The 22,213-nt window shown below is 36.9% G+C and overlaps 2 protein-coding genes across 4 annotated transcripts; one reads left to right on the top strand and one right to left on the bottom strand.

Annotated features, from left to right (window-relative positions):
* Positions 1 to 106: 106 nt before the first annotated feature.
* LOC126789183 (ABC transporter C family member 2-like) lies at positions 107 to 12,196 on the bottom strand. The gene is made up of 28 exons (XM_050515274.1): positions 12,037 to 12,196; positions 10,999 to 11,386; positions 10,606 to 10,784; positions 10,407 to 10,446; positions 9,868 to 10,024; positions 9,571 to 9,685; positions 9,403 to 9,483; positions 9,261 to 9,285; positions 8,792 to 8,848; positions 8,277 to 8,342; positions 8,072 to 8,146; positions 7,243 to 7,350; positions 6,891 to 7,025; positions 6,580 to 6,686; positions 6,401 to 6,494; positions 5,925 to 6,092; positions 5,663 to 5,803; positions 5,354 to 5,554; positions 5,042 to 5,140; positions 4,777 to 4,929; positions 4,191 to 4,600; positions 3,439 to 3,619; positions 3,007 to 3,330; positions 1,936 to 2,692; positions 1,640 to 1,761; positions 1,261 to 1,506; positions 615 to 1,035; positions 107 to 522 (listed from the first exon to the last, which is right to left on the bottom strand). Exons 2-28 carry the CDS (start codon positions 11,332 to 11,334, stop codon positions 425 to 427), a joined length of 4,896 nt encoding a protein of 1,631 aa, XP_050371231.1. The 5' UTR covers positions 11,335 to 11,386; positions 12,037 to 12,196; the 3' UTR covers positions 107 to 424.
* A 3,616-nt stretch (positions 12,197 to 15,812) lies between these two features.
* Positions 15,813 to 19,903, top strand: LOC126786243 (uncharacterized). 3 transcript variants are annotated; one of them, XR_007671180.1, is made up of 3 exons: positions 15,833 to 15,883; positions 16,507 to 18,355; positions 18,539 to 18,663. XR_007671180.1 is itself a non-coding variant. In XM_050512009.1 (2 exons), the coding sequence occupies exon 2, from the start codon at positions 18,599 to 18,601 to the stop codon at positions 19,607 to 19,609; it is 1,011 nt and encodes a 336-aa protein (XP_050367966.1). In that variant the 5' UTR covers positions 15,813 to 15,883; positions 18,539 to 18,598; the 3' UTR covers positions 19,610 to 19,902. The 3 variants fall into 3 exon arrangements, 2 of the variants coding, with proteins under 2 accessions (XP_050367966.1, XP_050367967.1); XM_050512009.1 differs by lacking the exon at positions 16,507 to 18,355 and having other exon boundaries at positions 15,813 to 15,883; positions 18,539 to 19,902; XM_050512010.1 differs by lacking the exon at positions 16,507 to 18,355 and having other exon boundaries at positions 15,849 to 15,883; positions 18,536 to 19,903.
* Positions 19,904 to 22,213: the final 2,310 nt, after the last annotated feature.

Below are 22,213 nucleotides of genomic sequence, written 5' to 3'. Positions count from 1 at the left end.
TGTTCATAGTTTTTGCTTCTGACTATCCAAGACTGCAGGAATAGTTACACTGGACAACTGGAAACGAACCTTTAAATTTGTCAAAAATAATATTTAAAAAGGCAACTCACTTGAACATAGCTTTTGGGATCAAATCAAATTTAAGATTCACTCTGCAGGTCTACACAATTTGTCTAAGGTTTTCCATCATAATAAGATCACAATGTAGGATATGGTCAACCAGTTTGACAAGGGACCCAATTATTCCTAGAACGTAGCACCAATTAAACTTTACAAAAGAGGACACCTTAGAATGTCCTGTGTATATTGCCTCATCTGTAGAATCTAACTTACAAAAAATTAGACACCATATGAAGATTGGTGTAGTGATAAGTTATCAGAAGCTGTTTGAAACTTCGGCTGCTACACCACAATGACCATTTCCCTACATGTCAGCGTGGTCCCAGTCGATTGATCTGTCTTCGAAACCAATTTCAGACTGGTGAAGCCTATTCCTTGACAGTCTACTCATTACAGCAAGACCTGTAGAGAAAAAGGAAATACATGATCATTGTATTGTTCCGAGTTTTTAGAAAGATGAGGGTGATGTAATGTGATTGGAGTCACTAGTGTACCTTCAACCATTCGGTAGAGAGATGACCACCATCCATCTCTAGAGATTTGGTACTGATCAAGTGACTCTTCAATAAGTTTGTCATGCTTCCCCTCCAAGACTCCTCGGAGAGTTATTACCGCATCCTTCGTCTTAAAGAGGATACTGTCCTGGTCTTCAAACTCCAACCGTTGAAGATCATTTTGGGATGAGGTAAGGCTAGCAGCAACTGCAAACTGCGCAGCTGCAGCCCAGCGAGAAGAAGCCAGCCATCTCCTCTGTCCATCTAGTTGTTTGTTATCCTCTCGTCTGTTTTCTCCTCCCTCCCCCAGGACCAAGCTTCGTAAATATTGGGCATTTGCTGCACCAGTGCTTTGGACCATCTTAGAGAAAGCACTTCTCTCATTTGACAGCAGGTGCTCCGGAGTATCATATTCTCGAACCTGAAAGCATGAAACAATTGAAAAATATATATCATCAACAAAAGAATGAAGTAAAATCAGCCACTAGATTTAAAAATTCAAAACCTGAGACTTTGGTTTATATGATTCGAATTTGCAGAAATCCCATAATTGATTCAGATCAGAAAAAAAAAATTATTATAAGATTTTTTTTTCTTTTGAGAATGTAATAATACTGATCCTAAGGAACTCTTAATTAAAGCATACCCGGCCATTGTCAAGCAGAAGGATTCGGTCACAGTCAATAATGGTATTTAGACGATGTGCAATAATGAGCATTGTACATGATTTAAATTCTTCCCGAATAGTTTTCTGAATAAGAGCATCAGTTCTGACATCAACAGCTGCAGTTGCTTCATCAAGCACAAGTATTTTGGATCTACGCAAGAGTGCTCGAGCAAGACTCAATAGTTGCCGCTGTCCAACACTGAAATTCTCTCCTGACTCCGTGACCTTGACATATCAGACAGGAAGGTTACTTTAGGGATGAAGATGCTAATGTAAACTCATAATTAGGGTATCAATAAGAAGGAACATATTGCAAATATACACAAGGCAACAAACTCAAGTAAGAATATTCATGTACCTCGGCCTCTAAACCCAAGGAATTCCTCCTGATTGCATCCTTTAAGTGTGCCCTTTCTAAAGCCTCCCATAGATCAGCGTCATTATGTTCTTGAAATGGATCAAGATTAAATCTTACGGTTCCTATGAAAGATGGAACATCAGAATGATAGGAATAGAAAGACTTTTACATGAGCATGTTGTGACAAAAACATAGCCCCCCAAGAACCAGATCAGAAAACAAAGGGTCTCTGAGCTAGTGTCACTACATTCACATATATGATTATACCTTATAAAACAATAACTAGAGCGGCATACCTGAAAAAAGAACGGGTGCCTGTGGAATAATACCAAGAACTTTCCGAAGATCTTGGAGTCCAAACTTGCCGATATCACAACCATCAATCAAAATTCTTCCTCTCTCTAACTCAACAATTCGAAATAAAGCATTTAGCATGCTGGACTTCCCTGCCCCAGTCCTTCCAACTATTCCGACCTTGTCGCTTGGAGAAATTGTGAAAGACAAGTCGTGCAAAACTGGAGGAAGTTCAGGTCTATAACGCAGAGCAACATCTTCAAACTTAATAGATCCAGATGAAGGCCATCCTGGAGGAGGGCGGTTGCTCTCAATTACAGCAGGAGCTTCAGAAGGCAACTCTATATACGTACCAACCCGCTCAACAGCGTTTAAGCTATTCTCAGCCAGACTTGCAAGTCTCAATACACCAGTCATTAGACTTGTAATATTAAGAGCGTAACTAAGAAGTAGACCCATAGTGGCTGCAAACTCCTGCTGATTCTCTGCCCGTCCATTCTGCATAACAGCAAAGGTAGCTGTAAACCATATCATGATACCTCCCAATGTTTCCAAACGGATTGCGAGCCACCGATTTGCACTTATATTCACCAGCGTGAATCTGATATTGTTGTCAACGGACTTTCCATTAATCTCTGCCATCCGATCATAAGCCTTATATGCACGAATTGATGATATACCGTTCAATGCTTCTCCAAATTGGGCATAAACAGGGGATCTGCTGATGGAGTCCAAGCGCTTCACCTCGCGGGCCATGCTCTACAGGAGCAAAAACAAAGTAGTTCATTAGAAGTGTGTGATGAAAACGATAGATGCAGGGCAGACATATTTAATGCTCTAGTGTTACAGGCAGAGAAATTAGAGCCTAATGACTTCTGAAACAACTTTTCTGCAAATTTTTATTTTAAGAAAAGTTAATTGAATTATATAACACTCACAATATACTGATCTGTTGGCCAGGTATTATGGAAGAATAATGCTATGTTAACCACCTTATTGGATAACATTATGGAAAAAAGATTGTACATGTGCCTAACACATTAAACATTATACCAGTTGTTGGTTTCACATACCTGATAGTATAGATAGGCCGCATAAAACAAGACCAGAAGAGGAAGGATAGCCCACAAGGACATAGTGCTCACAATCCCTATTAAGATGAAAGTAGAGAAGAGCTGAGACACTTGACCAAGAAACATGTTTACAAATACAGCGACATTCCGATCGATATCGCCTAGATCCTTTGCAAATCTATTGATGATCCTGCCAAGGGGATTGGTCTGGAAAAAGACCATAGGAGCTCTTAATATGGACCCAAGCATGGCGTCATGCAACCTCCTGGCAGCGTAAAGACTAGAAATAATCAACCAATAAGAGTTTGCCAGTGTCACCATAACCTGAAACCCAGATATGTATTAAAATTACCATTACTACATAACACCACAAAATTTAGAAACATCTACACCAAAGAAATGAACCAATTATATGTCTAACTGTAACCTCACCTGACCAAAAGATAGAAGTGCATATATCAGATTGTAGAAACCGGGGTCATATGCCCCTGACATGCCTTGATTAGTCCAATGACTCAGCCATGTGCTACTTGAAACTCGTAGAACCTCAGTTGAAATATAGCATGTAAAGAGTATGAGAACCACCCACAAGCCTCCTAAAGCATTCTTATACCTGGTCACACAAAATAACTAATTCATTCATTCAGGTTTTATGGTATAAAAAGATGGTACGAAATGAATCATTCTACAAGAAGGAATTTGTAAGTCTGCATTAGCATAATCTAATGCAATATCTGCTTATAAAACAAAGGCAAGGCACATAAATAAAGCAAATCCTGAAAGCCCATCAAGAAAGACATTCACCCAATCAACACCTGCTGGGTCATGCCAAATTACCAATAAACTTCAGACATTTACAGTATATTATTACACAAAATCTGAAGGTCAAAATTTTTTGGAAGGAGGAAAAGAGCTCAGGGGAAGTCTAAAAGACAAGGGAATGCAATCCTTAAGATGAATATAATTAGTGGGGAGTGGGCACAAGTCTATTAGTAGAATCCTAAGCACTGTATACTTAGATAATGTGCTTATGTGAATTCCTAATAGTCCTTCTCAAACTGAGTATAACACCGATGATCTCCAAATACCTCCTAATCTATATTCCTTTGGAGAAACTTTTGGGAACTTTTAAATCAGGGAAAAATGAGTATAACAGACTAAGTTACAATTACAATTCTGATTACCTCGCCAAGACCTTCACGCTGACTACTCCTGTTTCCCGTTCTTCTTGTTTTATGAGAACAGATTTTCCTTCTTTTTGTTTATTGGCATGGCTTACAGTTTTGGACTTTTCATGTGCAACCCCATTGACAACAGGTTTCGATGAGGCATTATGATCAATTGTTTCACCATTCTGATCAACAATTTCAGCATCTTCTTTCTCTTCCACGTATTCTTCCATCTTTCCCGCATTTTCCATTAGCCTTTGGAACAGCACACCATTGTTGGAAAGCTCCTCAAATGTTCCCTCCTCTTTCACCATTCCATCATGAACCAGAATGATTCTATCAACTTGCGAAAGAAAATGTAGCTGATTGGTAACAAGTACTCTGGTCTTCCCTCTTAACTCTCCCTTGATGCATTTATCAAAAACCTATAGAGATAATTGGATAAATAAGAGAGCATACAACATAACATTTATTACAACATTTTATACAGCATAAATAAGTGTCAGATAGTGCTTGCAGGTAAACAAAGCAAGTATTAAGAAGAAACAAGGATGACAAAGCTCCTTAGGTCAAACGTTAGAGCTATAAGTGAGACACTAACCTGTCGAGCCACATGAGCATCAAGAGCACTTAAGGGATCATCAAAAATGTATACATCAGAATTGGAGTAGACAGCCCTGGCCATAGAGACTCTCTGCTTCTGTCCACCACTTATATTCACTCCTCTTTCACCAATCTCAGTCAGATCACCACCCTAAAAAATCAACATGGGACACAAGTGAGGAATTTAAACAAACTCTAAGGTACAAGGTTAGTTTTCACTGAATTATAAAAACTAGCAGAAAGAACTTTCTAACATCACTTACCGGCAATAAGTCAAGGTCATGCCGCAATGCAGTCACATCAATTGCATTCTGATATCTTGACGACTCAAAAAATGATCCAAATAAAATGTTGTCACGTACCTGCCAACATATACCATATATAATTCGTAAGTAGATTGCGATATAATTGACTTGACTTCAGTGTCTACCTGATTCCAAAACTACCATACTCAACTAACTTAGCCAACATCTCCACCATTTTTTATGTCAACTTTTCGAGATTGACAGGAACAGTTGACCTCATTAAATCCACACAAATACTTATGTGAAAGGTGTATAGGCATCAAAACTTACGGTGGCGTTAAAAATCCACGAAACTTGTGGAACATAAGCAACCATTCCTCTCATTACAACACTTGTCTCTGCTACAGAAGGAAGCTCCCCTAGCATAGAAGATATAAGCGATGTCTTCCCTTCACCAGTACTGCCAACAATTGCGACCAAGCTACCAACAGGAATATCCAAATTAATATTTGACAACGTGGGCTTCTCTGCCTAAAAGACAACACAAATTGTCAGGTCCGGTAGCATACAAATGCAAAACTATCACAATTTTTAAGTATTAGCAAGCCATTACAAAACAAGCAACGTCATAAAAGACACCTTTGAATCCCAAGAAAAGAATCCATTCTTAATTGAGATTGCCGGAAGTACTGGATCAAGAGGAGGATTTGGCAGAAGAACTCGCTCTTCAGCTAAAAGTAACTCCTCCAGGCGCTTTAAGGATACATTAGCATTGACCGCCTATCATTAGGAAGGAAAATTAGAGTAAAGACATGAGACACATAGTTTGGAAGAAAAAAAAAACAAACATAAACAGCTTCAAAGTCTAAATACTTGAAAAGGTAAGAAAAGAGGCCAGAACCTGAGTTATTATATTGGGAAGCATGAACAGAGGAAATCGAAGCACAGCAAATAGAGACAGTGAAGTAAACGCCCTTGCAGGTGTGAGATTTCCCCCAAGCAAAGTGAACATCCCAAAGGAAATCACAGTGACCACAACCGGGATGCTATTTAGTATAAATCCATTACACTGCAGAATCAGCAAAAGAATAAGGATAATATAAGGAGAAAAAGTAAAAAGAATAATGTCAAGACCTCAACACTAACACAAATCTGAACGTGTACCTTAATAGGGAAAATATTTTAGGTGATATACAGTTAAGTAAATTCTGGATTGCATATTATATATACACATATGTGTGTGTGTATGTATGAATATATATAATGGGAAAAGGTTCGAATTTCATACATCAAGATGAGTAGAGTACATGTATGATACATAGAAAGCCTCTAAAACTTTTACATTGTTCATATAGTAAGAAAGAAACAAGGCCATACCGCTCCCAGTAGTGATGCTTTCCGAAACCAGTGCAATTCTTCAGTGCGGACACTTTGTACCTTGGATTGAAAACTACTCTCCCATGCATAACATCTGAGAAATTTGAAAATGAAAGGGAACTGTCAGTTTTGATTCCCTAGTATAAAAGTATGCAAATTTGAAATATCTGGAGATATACTTCACAGTGTCCATGGCAGCCAAAATTTCATTCATTAGGCCAATTCTCTTGTCTGTGCGTTGCAACCCCTCCTTAGATAATTTCTGCATTTTGCTTATAACAAATGTCTGCTCCAAGTGAATCAGACACCAAGAGAATAATTAGTGGAGTTGGTCAGGACAGATGAACATAACATATCAGGTGATACCTTTTTTTGTGAGAAAATAAGGTGATATTTATGTAGTTACCAGGGGCAACTCTTTCGATAGTAATTACATGTCAATGTCGCTATTATGGGAAAACAAGCAAAATCAATGAACAGACTCATTTACCTGTAGTGGGAACATAAGAACTAACATCAGTGCACCAAGTAGTGAAGCAACACCCAATTCCTTGTAAAGGAGAACCATGCAGATTGTGATACGGAATGGCGCTGACCACAAAGTGTGTAGAGATTGCGTCACTTGCTGTTCAAGGAACAAAGAAAATCAACCAAAGCATACCATAAGTCTAACCTACCATTAATTCATAATGAAGTTGAACCTTGAGCAACTATTTTATTACCTAAATTCCAAAAGCACACAATTTAAAGTGTGTTTCAAAGCATTTGAACACATCTACAGATATGGCAAACATAATTACGAATGATTAACTTATGTTGACTATTGAAACGGGAATGCATACCTGAAGTGCTTCAGCATCAGTTGTCATCAGGTTGGTAATCTTTCCAGATGGAAACTTCTTTCGAGCTTCATGAGTAAGCCTTAATGATTTCCGAAACACAGCAGCAACCTATGTGGAAAAGAAACGCATACAGATCAATCGATATTATTAATACATTTTACATACAGATCTGTCGATAAGATGTACATTCTGCATCCATATAATGTTGAGTTGCATATTTTTGCCAGATTGATTAATTTCCAGATCTATCAAGATTGTTAATACCCTTGGTCAGCAAGACCATCCTACCAGGTAAACACTGCTCATTCAAGCACTAAAAACCTTATCCCAGACTAAGAAAACTAAAAACCTTCATCCTCTCATGCTCTCACAATTTGATATGAACCTGCTTGGATACAGCCCAATCACCGAAGAGATGAACTGATATAGATTGAATTTATTTTTTGGAAATGCGAAACATCAGTAAGCATAAGAATGGGGCTAGTAAGCTATCAGTCCCGTTCACATGGTCAGTAGCCGACCATAAATTCATGCTCAACCACCATTGGATGTAAATCTAAGGGTGAAGAGAATCTTTTTAAAATTGAGTTATTTTATTTACAACCTTTCGATTTACATCCAATGATAGTTGAGCATGAATTTCATGGTCAGCTATTGACCGTGTGACTCACCCAAGACAATGTAAAGGACCTGCTAACCAATTCACTTATGTTTGTTTCTATTAGACAGGCTATTAATGGAATTTAAGACATGTCAAAAAACACAGATAAATAATAATACTTCAATAAGCTATTAACAAAAATGCGTATGGAAAGGGATGGTAACATACCAGTGTTGACCGTAGCCGGTAACCAACACGCATGACATTTTGAAAATACTGAGCTTCACATAACACACCGGCAGACTGGAAGCAACTCAAACCAATTAGATATCTAACTCTGCTTGATTTGCCAATTCCAAATTGCAAAGGAATTGTTGCAGAATGAAGACAGGCAAACAAATTAGCATGCATCTATAATCTAAGGAAATCATACCACTCCAACAAATATTGAGAAGGCATAAATGTAACCAATCCATGCTGGATCCCCTCGTTGCATAGACTGCAGACAATGAAGAGAAAATTTTACGTAGTTCAGAAAAGAAGTACAGCAGCAATTACAATGACTCATACAATGCTTCTGAGGTCAAGCATTTCTTATACGCAGGAATTTCACAGCACACTTTAAAAAAAAGGTATCATTATTCATTGGTTAATAGCTAATGTGGCAAAAATTTTGTGTTCCTATGTTCGAGACAATGCTGTTTCAGTTATTTTCATTTTTTATATGAAATTTTAAATGGTAACAGATAATTCAGGATCATTATGACCAATACAGAGTCAGCCAGGTGTAAACGTCATATCCAAAATTACAATAACAGTTGCATAGCCAAAGTAACCAATATTTTTGCCAATTAGCTCTTTAGTAATACTGAGTACTGAAAATGTACATGTTATGACAAACCTAAAAATATGTTATCCACTGAATAATAGATAAACACAGTCACAAACCTGTAACAGCTGATTCAAAATAAGTGGCCCTGTAAACTGGGAAAGATCATTGCCGATCTGCAAATTTCAAAAAGGAAAAATAAAAGATATAGGTTACTTGAAACAACATCCAAAAATGCTGTATGTTGATGTTAACAAACTGAAACTGCTACTTTAGGAACAACTTTGAACTAAATTTTGGCTTCGAACAATTTGCAAGTATTTCGAAACACACTAGATGGAATCATGAACTCACTGAATTGTTTGAGTTGCATGGATACTAGACTAAGAAGCGGACAACACTATCCTACTAATAGAATTAACAATATTTTGATTTTAGCAAAATATTAAATATTCTTTTTGATAAACTATACTGTAATGAACTTTGTGTATAATTCATCTGGTTGTTTGACATTCTGCTGTCTTTTTGGGATGTAGAAGAGTTAAAAGATGAAAACCAACAAAGAATCGTGCATTCGTGTATGATTACCTTCCAAAAGCCTCCCCACCAAAACCTATAAGAAGAAAATATAAAAGATGAATGAGATGCACATACCGAGGATTGTAAAGAAAGCACAAGACCATAAACAAAGAAAGTAGCATAGATCTTAGCTGTTCGCCTTGAAAATTACCTTCCCCCAAGACTAGAGTTCAATGCTCTTAGAAGCCATGGTTTAGGCTTTCGTATTTCCTCAGCCCAACATTTTTGAAACCTAGAAAGAGATTGAGAACATTATGATCTAAACTGTGAAATATATAAGTTTAAAAGAAACCAATGTTTTAAAGTAACAAGTACACACTTATTGTTCAGTGTTTCCGTTCGTTCCCAAGTATCCAGTTTCCAAATATCTTTCTCCGTGAGGGGCCTTTTATAGCCTAGCTCCATAAGGGGATTCATCCATGAAAATATTACTCCTGGAAAACACACAAATTGAATACACAAGAATATGAATGCTGGTCCAAGCAACAGCTGACTGTACTAAAGTTCTGAAATGGATTACATTTAGTTACATGTCTAAAACAGCTTAGTTTACTAATGGTATGTCTGAAATCTTTGCAAAATTACTAGATGCTGAGCATTAAGTTTATAGACATACTTGACAATATGTTCGCCTGCCTCTCAGGACATATATTCTCTCCTCCAGGAAGCTCTTCGTATGCAGCATCATCATTTGATTCAGTTTGGATTGGAGTATAACCAGGATATGGAACCAAAGTTGGAACATACACAGCCAAAAGAACTCCAAACAGAACCTTTAACCAAACAGAAGACAATCTCAGTAACTAATTGACCATTGAATTAAAGTCTGATTAAAGAAAATACAAGAAGCTTTTACTATCGACCAACAGTTTCTCTCCACTTTAATCTTAATCATAGTTAGCCATCTGCTCACAAATGGATACATATCCTCTATACCAAGGCATACACCATGTATGCGCCCCAATATCTTTTGCTACCTCCCATTTCTGAGGAATTGGTGAGGAGTAGCTTTCTACAGGTAGTGCTAGATGACTAACATGACTATAATGCCATTAGGCACACAACATGTATAATTGAGAGTGTGGGAACAAAGAATCAAAAAAAAAAAACTAACCGGTGGCAGGTAAGATTATTAACAGAGAAGAACAAACATACCTGAGCAACAACTTCACTGATGTACAAGTAAAATACAGATCTGCAGGAATTACAAAGGATTGTGACATTGTGAGCCCATGATATGTAACAATATCAACAACCAAATATCAAATATGAAAACTTTGAGTACATAGGTAGCCAATTTTTGACCAGAGACAGCAGAAAGGAACCAATCCAGGTAAAACAGAGAGAAAGATACCTGTCGTAGAAGTCCTTCACTGTAAGAATGAGATTGAACAGCACAGCATCTCCCACTATATTATAAATTACTCCAAACCTTACAAACCATCGAAACTCACAGATATAGATCTTGGTTTCCACAAAAATCATGACCAGCATAGAGCACCAAGAAAGAGCCTGTAAGATTAGAGAAACCACCTGCGAAGAAGGGACCACACTAAACATTGAGCTTATGGCAGTAAGCTCGCTACATAAAATTGATGATGCTAACATATGTGCCCTATATGATTTTCTGAGAACTGAAAAAAAAATTAATTTTCAACACTCTTAGTGATTTTCCAACATGTGATATCAGATGGCCGCTCCAAAGAGATAAGCCCACAACAACAAGAAGATGGATCAACAGACTAACCTCAAATGGTGCAAGTCCAATCTGACCATCTAAATTCAGCACTGAAATTCCCATCATCAACCTATAGAGAGGCTCGGCAGTACAGTAACCAGCCAATGTAGCCAGCATATAGTTGTACAGGTTGGACTTCAAACAGTACCTTTGGGCTTTGAAGTCCTTCATGATCCTCCATATCCGATAGAAGCACAGACCCAGAAGAACCAATTGGGAAAAAGTGACAACTAGAGACTCAACCGCGCATGGAGTGTATGCACCAAAGGCATTCAGCACAGCTCTTGCCCAGACCCCATTGGCCACCGGGCGACAATACCAATCCAGGGCTTCAAAACCCATCATTGATTGCTTTCTTCACAGTAATAATTCACTTCAAGTGCATACTTTATCAGTCCTACAGCATCATAACACTGAATTCAGCCTACAATCAACCACTCCCATAGTCAACACAACCTGATAAATTCTAAATCTGTAGCTCTCTTTAAGACTTTAGCACATAATATGGTTCCAGAGTATATATATATAACATGAAAAACAAGATTCCAGATAGAAAATAATCAAACTTTCACTCCTTTAGCAAAATTAAACACCAACAGTTATAGAAACTCAAGACAGAAAGAAAGCAAGAGTCCAACCACAAAGAAAATGCAACAGATATTGACTTCAAAACTCTCAACAGTTCAAAACCAAGTTTTCATTTCCTCCGGCCACAACTTAGAAAACAGTCAACAAATCTAAACTAAACTCTTTCTGGTGCAGTACATTTTCCCAGTAAATCATACATGTAATGAACTCATACTAAAATAACAAAACACCATGATCAATAGTACATCCAACCCAGCAAAAACAAAAAAAAATACCACACTGATAAAACCAACCAACAGAATTAACAGAACCCAATAATTTTCACGTTTCAAAGAGCCATAAAAACCTCAAAGACTCTGCCTTTACAGCAAAAGCTTCACAGAACTTTGGAAAGTTTACACCTTTCTCGGATCAAAGTACAAAAAAAACGAACACAAATTTTCATGGAGAAAAGCTGACCTTGTGTTTCCCCTGTGTATCTTAGTTCTGCAGAGCTGTTCTGTCTCTCTGTGAGAAAGTAAATGAAATGAGATGGAATTGGTTCTCTTTAAATGGGATGATGGTATCTAATCCCTGTGGAGGAACCAAAGACCAGACCTTTTTATTATTAAACTCCTAAAGACTCTGAAATACTTAATACAAAAAGATTTGAGCTTTCAGGCACTCTGCGTCACCGATTACGATAAGATTTGTTTCTCTGTTTATATTTTTACAGAGAAATAAAAATGGTGGTAATTTATGGGGATAATGTGGAAATTAGTGGTTTTGTTGGTGTGTGTATAATGGTTGGAGACTTGGATGAGGGTATGGTTGTCCTTTCTGTTTTTGTTGGCTTGTGATTTCTGCATTACAACTTTTTTTTTAGGTGTTGTCTGAGCTAATTAGAAAATAAAGAGTATTTTTGGGGCAGTGGACTTTTGTGATTATTCCCTTTTGATTACACTCTTTCTTTTTATATTTTAGTCTATTATGGAATAGTCCCTTATTCAAATGGGGGTAAAAGATCAAGATCTGGCAACTGTCTTTTCCCTAATAATTTGAATAAAGAGGTTGAGGTGCATAATGATGGCCTCATTCTCTATTGGTCAATAATGATGTCCTCATTCTCTATTGGTCAATAATTGATTGCAGTGCTTTAATGAAATCGTTGTATTGATTCATTAATCATTCTAAGCTTCAGTTATATTTAAAAAGTAAATCAGGTTTAAGCATATTTGTATTTATTTATTAATTGTTCATCGTATCATAGTTTTTGAATAAGTATACACAATAAACTGATATAGGAATTCATTGAACACTATAATCTACGATAGTATCCAAATCGTCTTCATTGATTCTTTTCTTACAAATTGTTCCATTAATTATATTCCTTTGTTGTATAGATTTTAATATAAATTACAAACGAATGCATTCAACACCTAGTCATATAGTGCTAAAGTTTAGAATTTAAATCATTATGAGTTAAACTGATTTTGTTTTTGTTCGAGATGAACCTTGATACCATTCACTTTGAAAGTGAAAGATAATCACGCTTGCTTTTGTAAGTTTAGTGAAAACTGGTTTTAATCTTTTCCACTTAAAATTATTACTGAATTACTGCTGGGTATGGGACCGTCTATATCTCCTTCGGTACTTTTTGGACAGGCTTTTAGTTCACACGCGCGCTTTTAGTTTTCCAAAAAATCCAAAATCATTTAGCCATTTGATAAAAAAATCAATTTTGCCAAATTTATTTGCTTATTTGGCCAAATAATAAATGAAGCACTACAACATTGCCTTAGCTTTCATTGAGCTCTCGTATAGTCGTATTCGAGGGTCCATGCTTAGTAGTTGCATCTTTGCATGGATGGAAACTTATTCTTTGTTAATTTCATATGGTAATACAGAATTATCATTTCATTCATTATTTAATATTGTAGAATGAATTAAAGTGTGATGATCACAATCTACATACCAATGCAATTGTGATGATTCATAGTCATTATGTTCACACGATTTGTGTAAAATTAGTTTATAACATGATTGTTTTAATTTTAAAATGTTAGAATGAAACTAAGAACTATCGTCGTCAATAATCTTTATCTCACAAACCAAATAACTAAACGTATCATATACATGTTAATTGAGAGCCCCGGGACATGTTTCATGATGTGAATCAAAAACATATCACGTGTAAATCTTGAGAGTCGATCGCGAGGGATCAATTTGATGGAGTGACCACTGAGATATTCCAAAGCTTGAAAAGTTGAAATCTATCTTACTCTCATTCAATAGTTGATTTTTTCAGAAAAATTGCATGACCTGATGAAACCAACTTTGAACGAGCTAGGGTAGTACATAGCAAAGACAAAGTTTGAATCATATACGACCATCTTATAATTATTGGAGTCTTGTTTAAGGCACTGAACGTTTGGTTGGACTGCTAGGAATGACTTGTAGGAACCAGTCTTGTTCAATCACCGTTCAAAACGTACTAAATCAATATACTAATCAAGTTAATTAGACTTTACTTCAATTAGTGAATAAAAGTGGATCAATTGCCAGGACTTTACTTCAGCTAGTGAAAAATAATCAATACACCAACTATTTATCTTTTTCTTTTCTGGATATGAAGACATAGTGTTGAATATATCAAGCAATTTCTATATATGATGAAGATTCCAGAGATTTCACGAAGCAGATCGATAAAAGTTTTTACGTATGTGATCATGTCATCATGGTAAATATTGGAAGAAATGAAAAGGTCAAGAAAGCTAAGCTTGCTAGATGCACATGCCAAGTTCTCCTGCATGTGTCCTCCATTACTTTCAAAGTTTTATGTTTTGAAGAGAACGTTTATCTACTTCCATTGGTTTCCCATTCTTACTACTTAATTATGTCAAACATATGTGATATAATTAGAACATGGTTTTGTAATTTGTATATCTAGCAACTTTTTGAGCGGCTCTGGTTGTGGCATGCATGACTCTATACTAAAATGTAGTCTGGTCCTCAGTTTGATGCTTTGAAAATTAATGAAGGAGAAACTGATCGAGAAAGGAGAGAGATCATTGTCTTTGTCTTGGTTAAAATTCGTAGTGAAGAGACGAACACTGGGTTTATTATTCTGGCTCTGATGAATGGGTTAACAGTGTACCATCTCACCTTTATTTCGGTGGCTCTAGAAACTCTTCACAAACCATCTTAATAGATATCAGTATCACATGTGATACTGATACAAACTAGGGTTTTGACATGGCTCCGTGCTAACTAATATAAAGAACGAAAAACTAGCTAGCTATGATTGATTTTGGCTCTGTGCTTAAGCTTATGTGAACATACGTATGCTTGTCCACTTCCTAGCTAGCCTGCTTGTCACGTTGTGTGACTTCTCTATCTCATGTGTATGTTGTTTTCGCGAAAACGAACTTGGTACATTCGGAAATGATGACCTTAAGACCAGGATGAGATACGTACTGGGAGCTAAAACTGGAACACATAATACACAGTGATAAATGTATAGATTCACTAAAATGTAAAAACCGATCCAAACATTGTTAGTAAGAGAAGTTTTAAATATATACCTCATTTCTCTTATTACACACCAACTTCTTAATGCACTACCAATTCAAAAATTTATGTCAATTTTTCTCCAAATGCACACCCTAAAATACAAAAATTACCCTATATATATTATATCATGAATATTTTATTATCTAGTATAATTATAATTGAAATAACATAGATATTTTTCAAATCTTTCACATTTTCTAGCAGAAGACGTTTGACATCATATATAGGAACTTATTACTCAGTAGTACAGTCTTGTAACCCGATGTCTTAGCTCTACAGTCTTGTAAAACAGTATTAAAAATAAATAAAAAACTCTACATGTATGCCATAAATCAATTGAAATGTATACAAAAAGAAACCTAATATTCAATACATTGACATATTAAATATAGTTTCCTCTTTTTTCATTTCCTATAATAATCTGTTTATTATGATCATTTACCTAATTCAAATTATATAAAAAATAAAATAACGAGATGTGTATTAAAAGATATATAGTGTGTATTTAAAACTTCCCTATTAGTAAATCAATCTTGTCGGTTGACGAAATGGGAAAACAGAAAAATGATAAAGGTAGATGGAAGATTTGGGCCTGTTGATTTTGGGCCTTGTGAGTCGTGATAAGAGCCCAAGTTAGATATGCAAAACCAGTCCAGCAGTCCAGCATAGATAGACTCCCGCAGTGAAGGTCGACACTCGACAACGAAGAAGAAGAAGAAGAAGAAGAGAGCAAAACGCCGCCGTTAGGAATCAGGTACTTCCGATGTTTAATATTCTCTCTGTTAGTATTCTGAGCCTTATCATTGCTATAGCTATGGTTGTCTGGTACAAGCTCACTGATAAGCTCGTAAGGCTCTATATCGTATGTGAAATTACCCAACTCAATTTACTGTAAAATGTTAGAGCTTGAGAAATATGGTGTTGGCAAGTTGCTTTTTTTTTTACCTGTTTTGGATGAATAAAGATCCCATTTTGGTTCAATAAGATGTATTTTTGTTTGGTTTTGAATTTGATAGAGACTTCCCCAATTGTTTGAACTAGGGTTTTTGAGGATCAGAGTTCTTTAGCTTAAGAAAAAAAAATTCAGAGCAAACTGGTCAATTCCGGTTAGAAATGAAGTTATGTGAGCTAAATTATAGTTTATGATGTTAAACTTTGGGCAATATGCTGTAAGCCTGTAACAGAGTAGTTCCTATGTAATAGTGTAGATTTGTAAGTTCTAAAAACGCGAGTTATATAGGGCGGTGAATGGTCATTGTTTCTAAGATTTGAGGGGAGGGAGAGTGCTGCTCTTTCCTTGGAATGCTGTTTTCGGTTAGTGTTTTGAAGGGATTCGAGTTGGTGTAGTGGAGCTAATAATATTTCTCGTCAAAACAGGTGTTTGATTTTTTTGCGTTAGAGTTGGAATGTGCGATGAGTAAAGAATAATGTCCATGAATCATGTGCACAAGTTCCATGCTTGGCTTATCAAAACTGGCCAACAGAATCACCCTCCCTACCTTCGTCGCCTCCTGCTATGGTGCGCTGCTACACCATCCCCAAAGAGCTTATCCTACTTCCGAGCTCTCTTTGCGTACATTCCTTCTCCGGACACCTTTGCTTATAATTCCATCATCAGAGCTCATGTAGCAGCTCACACTTCTCCTTCCCTTGCAGTCTATTTCTTTACCCTAATGCGTCAACAAGGTGTACCACCTGATAACTTCACCTTCCCATTTCTTCTCAAGGCTTGTGCTCGCCTTCAGTTGGGTCATGATGTCCATGGACTTATCCTTAAGCTTGGATTCCATTCAGACATATATGTTCAGAATGCATTAGTTAGTTTTTACGGGGGTTGTGGGTTGGTTGAACCTGCATTGAAAGTGTTCCATGCGATGCATGAGAAAGACTTGGTTTCTTGGTCATCCATGATTTCTTGTTATTCCAACAACGGCTTTTCAAACGAGGCTGTTGCATTATTTCAGCAAATGCAGCTTGCCAAGAATGTAATGCCAGATGAAGTCACTATGCTCAGTGTGATATCCGCTGTTTCAAGCATAGGGGCGCTGGAATTGGGTCAGAGGGTTCATGACTGTATAAGCAGAAGTGGACTAAAACTTACTGTCTCATTGGGTACTGCATTAATTGACATGTATTCACGTTGTGGAGCCGTTGATAAATCTATTGAAGTGTTTGATGAAATGCCATTGAAGAATGTACGGACATGGACAGCACTGAGTACGGGCCTTGCAGTGCATGGCCGCAGTAGAGAAGCTCTAAGGGTCTTTTATGAGATGAAGAAATCTGGCATGCAGCCAGATCATATGTTTATTACTGGGATTCTAGTGGCATGTAGTCACGGTGGACTTGTGGAAGATGGTTGGAAAGTTTTCAAAAGCATGAAGGATGAGTATGGCCTGGAGCCAATGCTTGAGCAGTATGGTTGTATGGTTGACCTCCTTGGCCGGGCTGGTTTGCTTTGCGAAGCCTATGATTTTGTGGAGAAAATGCCAATCAGGCCAAATTCTGTCATTTGGAGGACCCTTCTCGGAGCATGTGTAAATCATAACCATCTTGTGTTGGCTAAGAAAGTGAAGAAGAGGTTGAACAAGCTAGATCGTTATCATGATGGTGATTATGTGCTTTTATCTAATGCTTATGGGAGAGCTGGTAGGTGGGTAGAAAAGGCCAGTGTTAGGAATTCAATGAGGGCAAGTGGAATTAACAAAAAAGCTGGCTCTAGTTCAGTTAGTGTAGAGCAAATCACTCATGAGTTCATTTCGGGGGATAACTCTCATCCCCAATCACATGATATTAGAGATTTCTTAGACAAAATACTTGAAAGTATAAAAGACACAGGATATACTCCTCTTACATCAAACGTTTTGCATGACATTGAAGAGGAGGAGAAAGAGCATACTCTTGGTTATCATAGTGAGAAATTGGCTGTGGCTTTTGCACTTATGAGTGTCAATGATACTAGGACCATTAGGGTCATGAAGAATATCCGAATCTGTCATGACTGTCATTCCTTCATGAAGCATGTTTCAGCTAAATTTAGTAGAGAAATTATTGTTCGAGATCGAAACCGGTTCCATCATTTTATTAATGGATCATGTTCTTGTAAAGATTATTGGTAACAGATGGTCTGTACTTGCTCAGCTCTTCTGTTGCCTCGTAATACTATCAGTCATCAGCCTATCAATTTGTATGACCACATTTTATACTCTATGCTTTCCGTTTTATGGTGACATCAATTTTAGAAACTTGAGTCAAAATTATATTTTCTATTTTTGGCCTCTGTCTACATACTGATGTAATAAAACTGTATTATAAAATTGTTTCAGCCAAAAGAAGGTCATCAATTAATCGTGAATCTTTTTTGTCAGATTATGATGCACACTATTAATCATATCTTTTTGTTCAGCAGGTAGCAAACAAAAACATATATATAGCAAACAGCTTTTGGTCCAATACACTGAGCGAAGAAATGAAGGAAGAAGAAGTGAATCGATGCCAGATACAAGAATGGTACCCAAAGTTTAAATCTGTGTCTATCAAAACGCGGATCCATGAGCTTCCAGAATCCTTTGTCCAGTATCTTCTTGATGATTCTGGGCCCTTCCTTCTTCCAGTTTCTATCTCAAATGAAGATGCCTTACCCAACAGAATTCATAATCCGGAGGAGGAAGATGACTATCAAGTGATAGAAGGATCTGATGATGAGTCAGAGCAGCCTTCTTTGCCTCCTTCTTTTCCTGAGCTTGAGTTGGAGATTAAGGAATCTATTGCATTTCTTGGAGGTGCTGTGTTCCCGAAGCTGAATTGGAGTGCACCAAAAGATTCTGCTTGGATTAGCACAACTGGGACCCTCAGATGCTCCTCCTTCAGTGAGATTGCACTGTTGCTACGATCATCTGACTCACTGGTGCATGATTTGTGTCATGCTTATGATTCCTGCAGTGACAAAACCTCTTCACGGCCCAGGAGCTTTTGCCTTGCTCTCCGTAAATGGTACCCATCTCTTCAGCCAGAGATGGAATTCCGCTGCTTTGTAAGGAATCAGAATCTTGTTGGAATTTCCCAACGCGAGGCCACAACCTTCTACCCTTCTCTGCTTGAAAGCAAACAGCATCTTGGAGTGTTGATTGGAGACTTCTTTATGGAATATTTAAGGTCAAGATTCGAGTCAGAAAATTACACCTTTGATGTATACGTAACAAAGGACCAGCGAGTTAAGGTTATGGATTTCAACCCTTGGGGTGCATTTACACTGCCTCTGATGTTTACATGGGAGGAACTGGAACAGGATGATAATGAACAAGGGGATGGCGTGGACTTCAGAATTGTAAAGAGCCAGTGTGGTGTCAGGCCAGGTTTGAAGACAGCAGTACCCTACGATTATGTGGACACTAGCTCCGGGAGTGGCTGGGACCAGTTGTTCAGGAATGCTAATGAAGAGTTGCAACGACAAAGTAGGTCTCCTGAAGCAGGTGCTTAACTTCATTGCTCAAACATGGATGAAAATGTTGTTAGATGATTGATCCCTAGGTCTTGTGACTGTTGCTGTTATACTTTTTTGACAGTCCGGGCAGTTAGCTATCTATGTAGAACAACCTTTAGGTGAAGAAAGCAACATCCGGAATGTCTGAAGTTCTGTACTTTTAACTTGCTATTTCATGGGTTTCCAGGATGTACTAGTATACAGTATGTGTTTTTCTCATTTCCTCCGTGGAGAATCATGTGTTCTGTTGCTTTTAGGCACCAATTTTGATTTCCAGATATTCTGGAGAAATGAAAGTAACTTTTCTTAAAGAGAAGTAAATAATATTTGGATGCATGGAATTAACCACTTTCTCTACATTTAGGTAAATGTTTTATTTCTTTTTGCATCCTAAACACAAATAATATACAAGCTCGTAGTCCTAAATCAAACTATCAAAGTTAATGAAATAAAAGGTTCTCGGATCGAACGAGACTACTCGATTGTTATATCAAAGTTACTGTTCCATAGAAATAAAATAAAAAACAATGAGAAGGACTCTATTACATTTTAATGTTCAAAAGGGAGAAATGAAGAAGCGAGATTGTTGTGGTTATAAGCTATTTATGCCAACCAGCATGACAAACATCTACCACAAAGTTTGTTTCCTGCCAAATGTGTTCGAAGTAATGGACTCAAATTTGTAAAGCTAAACAACTTCACCAATTAGCAAAGGTCAGAGCTATAATCAAATTGACCACGAATATCATTTTAATTTATAACATTAGCCGAAACAAGAATGCACTGATCCAAAATCGAGAACTCAAAAAACAAAAGATAAAAGATCAAGTAGAAAGTATTGATTTCATCAGGTCCGGAACAAGAACTAGTCAAGTGGTCGGAAATCCAGCAAACCAAAGTTACCAAACAACGTGGCTCCCTCATTACATAACATAGTTACATGCAACCAACGTATTTCAATTACTTGGTGTCGATGTTAGTTTTTGGTTTATTTTTATTAGCCTTCATGTGTGCGCGCTTATTTCGTATAAGTTAGCAATTATTATTCATTCTTGATTTTTTTTCCTTTTATTTAAAAAGTTACAATTATATCCCTCAAAATATTACTTAGCTAAGTTTGAAGTAGGGTCGGACTCGGTACCAACAGTTCGGTTTATGAGCACTAACCGAAAACCTACACGAACTCTCAGTTTCATATTTTTCAAAACCGTAACCAAAAAATTATATAGAAACCGCGGTTTCGGTTAACCTATAATTCGGTTCGGTTTCGGTTCCATTTCAGTTACAAAACTTAATATCCTTATTGACCTTTCGTACTCGAGTAATGAAAATAAAAAGATTAAATGTGAATGAGTAAGCTACAAGTTCAATACTTCAATTAAGTTACATTCACCAAATGAATAATACATAACTTAAATATTAACTAAATAAAAACATTGTACTTCGCTGAAACACAAGTTAACCAAAATACACATTAAACCTCCTGAGCTTTATCATTAGACGTCCATACTTGTCTTAACATGAGGGCTAGTTGACAAAACCCCTAAGCATTACATTTAGGGGTGGACATAAAAAATGGAAATCCCGATCCCGTCCCAATCCCGTCCCGAAATTCATAGGGACAGGACGAGATGGATGTCTAAAAACGTATGTCCCATCCCGTTTCATAATAGTGGGATGAGACGTGAGACGAATAATTTATATTCCGCTTCGTCCCGTCCCACCTTTAATCAAAACTTAAAAATTCATATATATTTATCAAAATGAAACTAATTTATGTTCTTAATAACTCTAAAATTATATCAACTCAAATAATAATGGTAAATTATAATATTTTGAACATAATATGCATTTTTGTTAAATTTTCATTATTGAATGTTACTTTGTTAATGAAAAAGTAAAAATATAGGTTTTTATTTAACTTCATAGGAATGTGAGATTTGTCCCGTCTCGTCTCAACCGGGATTATTCCCAAGTGGGATGCATTCTTAAAAACCCTCGTCCCGTCCCGATCCCATCCCGATTTAAAAGAGTGGGATGAGACGTGGGATGAGCCTCGTCCCGTCCCATCCCATCCCGTCCAGTGCCCACCCCTAATTACATTAGATCTATGCATGCATGATTGTACACATACAAAAATCAAAATAACATATCTTTGCATGTATATATTTATTATTAAATATATTCTTTGCATAAGCTCCCGATTATATATGTTCACCAAATGCAAGCTATAACTTTAGCTCCAAATTCTTGGTTCGGTTCGGTTTCTATCAGTTTTCTAAAAGCATATAACCGATAACCGACACCAATTGCTCAGTTCAGTTCGGTTTCCGGCACCGACGCAATGGTTCTGTACGGTTTCGATTTATCGGTTTTGGTGAGATTCGGTTATGGTCGGTTTCGATTTTTTCGGTGTCATACAGTCCAACCCTAGTCTGAAGTATAATAAACTAAAAGCACTATGGATATTTTAAAATTTTAACTATTTCACTTTTGTTCTGGCTTTATTAATAGAAGATTTTTATAAAAAATTTAGTTTCGAAAGTAAAAAACTGTATTAATAAAATTTGGACAAAAACAATTATATAAAAGGGAGATGTA

This window comes from Argentina anserina, chromosome 3, assembly GCF_933775445.1.
Source record: "Argentina anserina chromosome 3, drPotAnse1.1, whole genome shotgun sequence".
Classification (NCBI taxonomy): Eukaryota; Viridiplantae; Streptophyta; class Magnoliopsida; order Rosales; family Rosaceae; genus Argentina; species Argentina anserina.
This window is presented reverse-complemented; position numbering and strand designations above follow the sequence as displayed.